A 10,254-nucleotide genomic window follows, 5' to 3' on the forward strand; every position below is an offset into this window, starting at 1 on the left:
TTGCTTGTTGTTTTTGTCTCTGGGATCTTTTTTGTCTTGCAACATATAATTCTGTTAACTATCAGATTGGACCACTTGTCAAGGCATGGTTTGAAATATTGTAAATATTTTCTGCAAACTGTCTAATTTTCTTACTATGATGGCCTGATGTTTTTTTGCTTGCCTTTTGACGAACCACAAATAGTTCGTACCAACATTCTTTCATTACTGATACCTGATAATTAACATTCTTCTTGACCAGTTGGTTCATTAAAAATTTTTTTTTACAATCCAACTTTTGACCTCCTTCCTTTGTTAGAGCAGCCATAGTTAAACCTGCAATAGCAACACGGTTCTAATTCTGTCAATCTTCTGCCACCTGCTCAAATCTTTATTTACAATGGTGAAAGACATGACTAAGATACAGTATTTTTAAGTGTCTTTTCTATTTATTAAAATGTTGAGTCATAAGTTATATTTATGAATTACATTTATTATGACAGTTACCTACAACATTCCTTCACAATTATTAAAGCAAATAAATAAATAAATAAATATGTACACAAAATCCCTTTCAGAGCACATCAACAGTAACTTGATGGTCCATGGGCACTTTGGGAAAAGCTGTACTATTGTATGCTAGTTTACATTGACAGTTATGTAACAGTATAAAAATATCTGTGAACAGCAGCAGTATACAGTGTAACAGTAAAACAATAACAGTATGCGTTCTGTATACAAAGTAACAATTTCCATTTTGTATAGACTTGCTAACATAAACAACAGATCAGTTCAGATATTGTATAGATTTGCAAAAATTAACAATAACATCTGAACTCACTGAACTGATTGAAACTGATTAATGAACCGATTGAAACTGATTAAATTTATTGAAAGGTACTATGCCCAAGGCCATTGGAGTGACTTACTGCAAACACTTCTGTACGTAGTGGTAAAAGAAAAAATGGTCTGCTCTGTCTCTAATGGTGTGCATTACATCAAGATCTTTATAAATTCGCTCAACTAACATGTCTTCCTGAGCACAAACAACAAAATCACACCACTCTAGCCCTGTCAAGAGCATCTGACCTTGAACTTGCCAGTAGTACTTGTGCTGCCTCCTGAGTTTCAAAGCACCACCAGACATTTTTAGATAGGGGCAGTCCACATAGCTCTGGATATTGGGGCATTTGACCTCAAGGAGACCAAATGGTGGGTTCCCAGATGGATCAAAGATGACTCCATCAGGAGAGCTACCTAGCCATGGAGCATCAGGATGTACAATGAACCCACAGGGCGAACAGTTCACGTTTTTAAGAGTGCAGTACTCTTTAACAGCGAGTGGCTCCATTTCAATACCTCTCCTCATGTGCGTGGTCTGGCCAGTCCCCCTGAGAATTCTCTCAGCCAGATTCTCTGCAGATGTATGTCCACGAACATGGCATACCTCGTGGAAACGAGTAGATGTCACTCTCATCTTTCTCAAACGATGCCACTCCTGGCACGAACTCTGCCCTTGTGTTGCAGCTTCTATCCTGTGGGCCATGTTGAATGACACCTCCAGAGACTTCAGGTGTAGATGTTCCTGCTCTGATAGAACATAGGCACAGGATGGTGGTTCGAGCCTGTAGCTGTGGATGGGAAGGGAGGGTGAGGCAGGGGCAGATGGGATGTTGATGACTTCCCTCAGTGCTGGTGGTTTATGCTGAAATGACAGCACGCTCCCTGCCTGGACAGCTCCAAAAGCAGACTGGACTAACGGGACATCAGCTGACATACCCATTGTTGTTACCAAGGGTGCAAGTGAAGGGGGAAAGTCATTGTACACCTCTGATACTCTCAACATGGCAAGATCTGGCAGTTCCCCATCCAGTGCCTTGTAGAGAGAACTTCTGAAAAATATTACCAGTAAAAAAAAAATAAGGATTAAATAAAAAAATCACTACACCAAATTTCTGCCACAACATACATAAAATGGGTTACATGCAAAAACCACACCGAGATACAAAGTAAAGAATCTCACCTTACACAGTCTGTTGTTGAATTTCTGGGTTTTCGAAACTCCATTTCTCCAACTGGGCCTGGCCTAACACCCTAACATCAGAGTCACATTCAACATGGCATCACAATAGCTAAATATATGCACAGTAATAGTACAGTTCACATGTTACATGACTTACCAGGGTCCTTGGTTTATGCCAGATCTGCTCTGTGTCTGTGCAGCTGTGCACCGGGGGAACAGCAGGAATGTTTAGCTGCGAATAGTGGGCAGTCTGATAAAGTAGTGCAACCAAATGATTACATAAGGCACAGCCCGCCACACAGGAACAATGGCTGCTCACCAAAACAACAGGTTTTGAGTGCTTTAACATCATCTAGGGAGAAATAGAAGCTTAGATGAGATATTGCTTGGCAGATAAAGCATTAACAAGAAAAATAATGCTGTATTCTGAGGCTCACAGACAAAATATGAAAATGTATTAATTTGTAACAATATAATACAGGCCTATTTTGCTTAGATAATGTTACTTTTATTAAGCGGACAGGCAATTTATCAGCTTGCCTAACCATTTCCCTAACAATAACCCTACTCTCAAGTCGTGTGGCTTTTCACTTTTCTTCATGGATCTATGACAGACTGCCCTCACGCTGACCTCTCCTGTCACCTTGTCTTTCACTGACACTGTGAGGAAGGATGACGAAGACACAATTTGAGACTGTAACGTTACATTTTTACACAGTATCTTGACAGTATCTCTATAAAATAAAACACACAAACTCACAATCGAAAGTTAGCTGACAAGTCTGTCAGTCATAGTCGAACAAAACAACTAACTTTAACGTCAGCCATCTAATCATTCAGTTAACGCTAACGGTAACGTTAGCTGCTACAATAACATTTAAACGTAACGACTTACCCTCGTAGTTATCGATGTAGCTGGCTATATACATCTTAAATCCCTTTTCCCGTTTGCTGGAGGGAGTGGGGCATGACTTCTTGACAAGTCGGTCCACATCATTGATATTCAGACGAGGTAGGTCTTGAAGACAGCGAGTGTAAAAATGAGCCATGTTTACCAGCTGTCGGTCAAGAAAGCTAGAATTTCGCGGTCAGTGTAACCGGAAGTTTGTCAGCCGGTATAAGCCAATCCGGAATTGTGACGCGCATAGAGCCCATTGGACTGATTGCATACGATATTCAGAGCGGAATGACGCTGAGAGCGTTCCCATAGCGTCTTCCGACGCAGCTCGACGTTCCTGAAAGGGAACTACTCGGTTTCAAAGTCAGTCATCTGATTATATTGTGCATAATAAATTTGTATTTATGAATTACACAGACAGGATAAAAATAACAACATAGCTGGTCTCATGCTATCACAAACTCTATAAGTCCCGCTTCTGATTATGAGCTCAACAAACTCAAGCGATCGACTCACATTGCTTTCATACTCAACTTTTAACTACCACATTCCTATTCACGATCATTCATGGGCAGCACCAGAGAAAACAGGCAGAGACGATGGTAGCTTTAGCATCATTAGCCTTACTGAGTGCCAAGAAGCTCTTTCAGAAAGGCAATTTGGAAAACAAACGTGTGATACTTACTTTGTCTGGAGCTGACGTTTGTGCACGAAGCCGCTGGTATTGATTCATAAACATATAGGGGACGTTACCGATTTTTTCCGGGATATTTCCTTTGAAAATGAAATTTAACCACAGTGTCCTTGGCTCAGATGGGGGGAGATTATGGCGACTTCTATGTTTATTAGTGCATCCCAAAACACAACACTTGTAAAGCCTCTTTAAGCCTCTTTGGCGCTGACATTGTATATATCTCCAGTAATTGTGGACCGTAGCTTCTCACTCAGGGCTGTGTTTATGCTAATAGGACAGAGAGCGTCACAAATGGGCGGGACTTTTTCCCCTTGTTGACATGCACAGAGGGAGAATCTGAAACGGCTCATTTGGAAAGACTGTTTTTGATTTATTGGTTTTATAAAAAAATTAGTTGGCGGATTTTTAACATTATAGGCTGGTTGTTTTCACACACTGCGGCCACACAACTATGTTCAAACACCTTATAAAAGTGATTTTTGCATAATAGGTCCCCTTTAATACTAATATAATAATACTAATATAGTTTTTATTAATATTTTGAATCCAACTAAAATAAAAAAATAAAAAATTCCATTTCATCTAAGCTGAAATGTAATCAAATTATGCAAAAAGTATTTAATTTTGCAAGAAATATTTAATATTGTTTATGTAGGATATATAAACGGCAAGAAAAACTGTTTTTGCCACTGTAATTTCCATTACTGTCATGTCTACAATTTCCACTATCAATCACAATACATTCATTTAGGGTTATGAGAAAAGTGGGGTTTAGAAAAATAATTTATTATGAAATTATGTATTTTTAGTGAAACCCCTGAATATAGGTCACAACTTTCAAGTTTTCTTATACAACTGATCTCAAAACTACCAACTATTGAACATCTACATGTAAACATACAGAGTTCATTTATTTGCTCTCGGACAAATTTGGTAAATAATAGTAATTAACTAACCGTCTCTTCAACACAATTAACAGCAGACCATGTATTATACTAAGGCCTATTTCTGACAAATTCAAGAGTCCTTTGAATGACAAAAATAAAACGGTATCATGCTCTACATATCTCCTTTTACAAAAGTGCCAGTAATAGGGAATATTTTTGCTCAGCGGTGTGGACTCTTCAGGCGGACCGATAAGCTCCCAGGCATTCAGGTGGAGAGAGGATAAACATGGCAGTGAATTCCCAGAGAGAGGGATAGGGATTGATTTCCTGCTGAAACCTGCTTTAGTGGAGCGTGAGAGAGTGTCAAGGGACTTCATCTCTCCTCACCACCAGACTGTGTCTGCGGCTCATCTCAGTGCGGGTGAAAGAGCCCATCAACGCCGTGAGCTAGCACCACAACTAGCGTTTTATTTGGCCGTGTCGTGTCGCTAGCAGTGTAGATGGAGTGTAAGAGCCCGAGACAGAGTGTGAATGTGAGAGAGACGGCTTCCTCTCATTAAACTATTTACTCTGCAAAGTGATAGACATAATTATCCAAGTGTTAATGTGAGAATGGTGAATAAGAGACTAATTAAGGGCGTCACAGAGGAGAAAGAAGAGGCAAGTGTGCACACAAACACACACTGATGTTGTGGATGATGGATGATGTAGCAGCACTGGGGAAGATTGTTTGAAACTCATACTCAGTACTCATAATTTAAAGTTCAACCACAGTCAGGCTACTTTTCAACACTACACTACAAGCTGCTAACAAAAATAGCAACAATGAAGCTATTTAAACATTTTTATGCTGGTATGGCTCAATATGAAGCGCAATTATCTTGATTCGATTTTTTTTATTCAAGAAGGATGCATTAAATTGAACAGATACTTTTACACTAAATACGGATAATGAAACTATAAAAAAAACACTGTATTTATATAAAGCAGTTATTAAGAGCAACATTTAACTTCATACTTCACTATGAAAAAGAAAGACATGAAAATGTTAACTCATGAATTATGATAGCTGTGCACAATAGTGTTGCAATTTTTTTTTTTTTTTTTTTTTTTTAGCAATTAATGCTTTTGTTCAGCTATACTGTACACAATATTGCAGTGTGCCTCAAATATTACCATGCTTATTCCAGTAAAATCTGCATGCATCGTAGTTTGTCATTGTTTTCTATTGCAGGAATTGTAAGTGCAGCCCTTCCGTGGCACTGCAGTTGATTTCAGATCATGACGTCACCGTCTGAAACGCCACAGTTATGAAAACCGTCATGTCAATTTAAAATCAGATTTTCTTTTTTCTATAAATGGAGTAATTTTTTTACTTGTTGTCTCTGTGGACGTTCCACACAGATATATTTCCTTGAGCACTGCCATGGGTTGCTGAGGGCAATGGAGATTGATTATTCCTCTAGATATCGTGTTCATAAAATAAGAGCCATATATCCCTGTACATTTGTCAGTCTACCCTTGCAGAAATGCAAAATGCTTCTCAATCTCATATAAATGCCATTTTGACTCATGCTGAGGGTGTTCCATAAAACTCCATAATCATAAACAAAATGCTTCTTCGGAAACATTACAAAGCCAAGTTCAAGGTTTATTGTCTCATAACCATTAATAAAAGTCCAAGCGAAGACGGTCACCTGACCTTGAATAAAATACACTGACTGTCTGCGCTTTGCCCTTGTGTCGCTGAGTTCACAGCGAGTCCCATTTGTCTTTCATACTTTTCTTTTCAGTGTTATCTTTATCAGCCATTTGCCTTTGTTTATATACAGCAATCAAGTATTCCAAGGTCAATCCTTTATGAAATTTTAACGCCTATTTAAAGACCCCATGATATTGCTTACAGAATACAGTTTTGTTTCCTGTGTATTGAAAGGAAGTTATTTGCTATATAACCAATAGCCATTATTTTATGTTACAGTGATGAACCATGACATACTACTTAATATTACAGTAGGTGTGATTGACTCAGAAAACTGTCAGTGTTTAACTTGAAGTAGTGCATATTGATTATTTCTGTCCAAAATGCCACATTTGGGGTATTTAGTAGGGCTGCATGTTTAACTGAAATAAAATCGAAATTGTGATATACTTTAATGTTATTATGAAATCACAAAGACTGCAATTTAAATGATATGTGTTGCATGATTTAGAGTCAAGTGTAGCACTGTTATTTAACACGGTTTTCAGAAAATGTTGCTTCACACAAACCCAAGCTTCTAATGATAAGTGCTTATAAACCAGCTTATAAACTCTGTTTTTTTGTTGTTTTATTTGGCCAAAATGAAAGCTCGATGGCTAATGTTTGAAAATGAAGAACTTTAGCCATTAATAGTAATATTGTATTTGTACAGTTGGGCTGTAAATTAAAATTATTTTCTATTAATCAGTAAATAATAATACAAAAATCATATTGCAGTTTCCACAAAAATATTAATCAGCACAACTGCTTTCAACATTGATAATAATAATAAATGTTTTTTTTGAGCAGCAAATCAGCATATCAGAATATTTGGTAGAAAATTTTAACTTTTTTTTTAATAAAATTTATTTTACAGTAAAATATTACAATAGTAATATATATTTGAAAAAATATAGTTATCTAAACATTATTATTATTATTATTAATATTACTTTATATTCATATTGATATATAATCATAAATTATGAAAGTGAGCAGCTTTATAAACAAGAACTTTAGAGCTTCTTTCTTTCTTTCTTTCTTTCTTTCTTTCTTTCTTTCTTTCTTTCTAATTAGAAAAAACACACATTTTAAATCTCAATCGTAATTTGAATCAGAAAAATCTATTTTCTTTTTTATCCCAATTTGTGTTGCCCTAGTATTTAGCCTAGTCTTACCTTCCTGTCTTCTTTTTTATTTCTTTCACATTCAGTGAAACATAACTTTTAAGATTCAAATGGCTGTTAATTTGACAAATTCTGCATTGGATCCTCTTTGTCTTGATAACAGCAAACATCATGTGAGCTCCACTGTGAGAAGCAGAAAGTGACGACACCGTTTTGAACTCCTCCCTCGACTGCAAGCAGCAAATCCTGCTGATCGGTAAGGCAAGGAGAAGTCAAACACATTTGCTACTGTTTTTCAGGTGGTTTTAGGGGAGGGGCTTTCTCATTCTATAGAGCATGTGATTGGACAACAATTTATGGATATGCACCTGAGTGCAAGGTGAGTCAGTTTCCCAAAAGAGAAAGGTACATTTTAAATGTGTTTAAATGTTGGGGTTTTTTTTGTTTCGGAGCGTGTCAATTGAAGACAATTGGTTCCCTTCAGAGGTTCATTTATATAAAAACTTTAATTGGGGAGAATGAGAAAAGTGTGAAAAAATATAGCCTATATTGACAAGGAAAGTCCACTGATGAGTTACCAGCATAAGCCTCCATTTAATTTTAGTCATTTTAACTTAGGGCTGTCAATTGATTAAAATATTTAATCGTGTTTAATGACATTATTGTCATGAGTTAACTCGCAAATAATCACAATTTAATCACACGTTTTTCTCTGTTCTAAATGTACCTTAAATTAATACTTTTCAAGTTTTAATACTCTAATCAACATGGGCATGGACAAATATGGATGCTTTATGCAATATATGTTTATTATTAGTGTAACCATAGTTAACATAAATCATGAAGAGTAGACATGTTTTAAAGGCCATAGATGTTTTTCAAAGAACTTGTTCATGTCTATTAGACACATGAAAAAAAGAACATAGAAATACAAGGTTCCCATCACTCCTCTTTCTTTGCACTGAGTAATTTACTTACACAAACCTGTTTACATTTTCGCAGGACAGGCCAGCTCACTTCTGAACATGCAAAATGTACATTTATTATTTATTATTACATTTGTTTGTCTATCTGTGCCACATACTGTGTTTTGATGCAGCTAAATTCTCAATAAAACTGTTTTCATTGGTATATTTTTCTGTTTCTGTTGTTAGACAATGGGATTAATATTAAATACAACCCATTAAGACTACATAACCAGCTCTCCCTTCCAAGATGTTAATCTGCACAAAAATCCTGATTTATTTATAAATTTATAATCGAGCCATCGTCTGATAAAATCATATAGGCTACACATAAGATAAAGACAACAGCTGTGCTGTGATTTCGGCTATATTTGCATGTAAGATTAGTGAAGCAACATATCTGTGTTTTAACTGAACAGAGCAGACTCAGCGAGAGAGGTGTGTGTGTGCTGGGAAAGACAGAACTCGCGCTCGTGCGGCAGTCAGCTTCAGATGCATTATATTCATATTTTCTACAAGTAGGATACACAAGAAGCACGTTCAACTCGGACACGCAGATGGTTGTCCTGGTAATAAACACCGTAAACAACAACCTGTGTCTGCGCATCTCGTATATGAAAAGCATTTTAGGGGGCCCTTGGCTTTTGGGGGCCCAAGGCAGTCGCCTACCTTTGCCTAATGGGTAAGTCCGCCCCTGAACAGGAGTCTTGATTCCAGCAAAAGGGTTTGCTATAGAGAGAGTTTGGAGTGTGTTAGGAGTGTGTAATGTATGAAATGTGCTATGATTGCCTTCACATGGAGCGGAGTCATTTCATAGCCCGACGGGACTGGATAAGATCTTGCAGATGTGCTACTTATCACTCCTACACTGTGTGGAGAATATTGCCAGATAATCAACTTTACCACTCTATAATTAGTTCTGGTTCTCTAAAGGAAAGTGTCATCATAGATGCTTCTCTCTCTCTCTCTCTCTCTCTCTCTCTCTTCCTCTCTGTGTGTTTGTTTGTGGGAACACCTCACAGAAAATACCTCATCTTAAAATCAAAAACAGCTTGCAGGAGAGTGGGTTGATTTTTTGGTTTACAATGAAATTCCATGCAAATGTGGTTATTAGATGCAGGTGCGAAAACCCACAGTGGGGTGTAGCAAATATCTTCCAACATCTAGTTTTTTCTGTTATTAAAGTGATTCAACCATTAGTGGCAAAAGCCATTTTCACTGTTATCTGTCAGAAAAGGATGATCTTTGCATGCACAGACTGTATCCGTAACATTGCTCCTGCCGTTGTGTCCTGACCTCTCTCTAGAGTTTACATGAGGATTAATGTGTCTGTGTTAGGTTCTTTTTATTATAGTCTCTCAGCAGATGGGAAATAACTTCAAGACTACAGCAGCAGTGCCCTAAATACAAACTGACACGGTTCTCATGGTCTGTGGTTCATAGTGCACATGACCATGTGAAAGAAAATAATGCAAATTTGTAAATTAATGCAGTGTTTAAAAACAGATATGTGAAGGTTTTTTTATGCTTGAAATACAGCTGATATGTGTAACAATATTTACACTATTGCTTTGTAGAAGACTGAAGTTGGAAAGATATTTTAATGTTTTCAAGTCTCCATTATTTGATTAAAAATACGTTAACAAACAACTCTTTTGCGTCATCACATGCTGTTGAATCTCTGAGAAGTGTTCAGACAAATACGTGCTCATTTCTAAAGCCTTCTGCTCTCCTGCGTCTTATGTCCGTCTCGTGTGCAGGCGTGTGAAACTGCTTCCGTCAGTCCGTGGCCTCTTCCTCCCCTTTCCACTCCACTAGGAAGCCAAGAACACCCACCACTCCCTGGTTACATAGCACCCTGTATCCATGGAGACCAGCTGAGCCATCTGGAACACAATATCCATGTGGCGTAATCACATTCAGAAGTAATAATCATTTCT

General features: G+C 37.4%; 1 protein-coding gene across 1 annotated transcript; it reads right to left on the reverse strand.

Annotated features, from left to right (window-relative positions):
• Window positions 1-413: 413 nt before the first annotated feature.
• LOC306885239 (uncharacterized protein) lies at window positions 414-3,097 on the reverse strand. The gene is made up of 4 exons (XM_079441640.1): window positions 2,898-3,097; window positions 2,160-2,354; window positions 2,003-2,073; window positions 414-1,871 (listed from the first exon to the last, which is right to left on the reverse strand). The coding sequence occupies exons 2-4, from the start codon at window positions 2,352-2,354 to the stop codon at window positions 905-907; spliced, it is 1,233 nt and encodes a 410-aa protein (XP_079297766.1). The 5' UTR covers window positions 2,898-3,097; the 3' UTR covers window positions 414-904.
• Window positions 3,098-10,254: the final 7,157 nt, after the last annotated feature.

This window comes from Barbus barbus (assembly GCF_936440315.1).
Source record: "Barbus barbus genome assembly, chromosome: 19".
Classification (NCBI taxonomy): Eukaryota; Metazoa; Chordata; class Actinopteri; order Cypriniformes; family Cyprinidae; genus Barbus; species Barbus barbus.

What these genes read in the sequence shown, in the direction of transcription:
- LOC306885239 (XM_079441640.1), bottom strand. Translation starts at nt 2,354, where the DNA reads ATGATGTTAAAGCACTCAAAACCTGTTGTTTTGGTGAGCAGCCATTGT. An exon ending in GGCATAAACCAAGGACCCTG is followed by an intron (nt 2,074 to 2,159) that starts GTAAGTCATGTA and finishes CTCTGATGTTAG; the next exon opens with GGTGTTAGGCCAGGCCCAGT. An exon ending in TCAACAACAGACTGTGTAAG is followed by an intron (nt 1,872 to 2,002) that starts GTGAGATTCTTT and finishes AATATTTTTCAG; the next exon opens with AAGTTCTCTCTACAAGGCAC.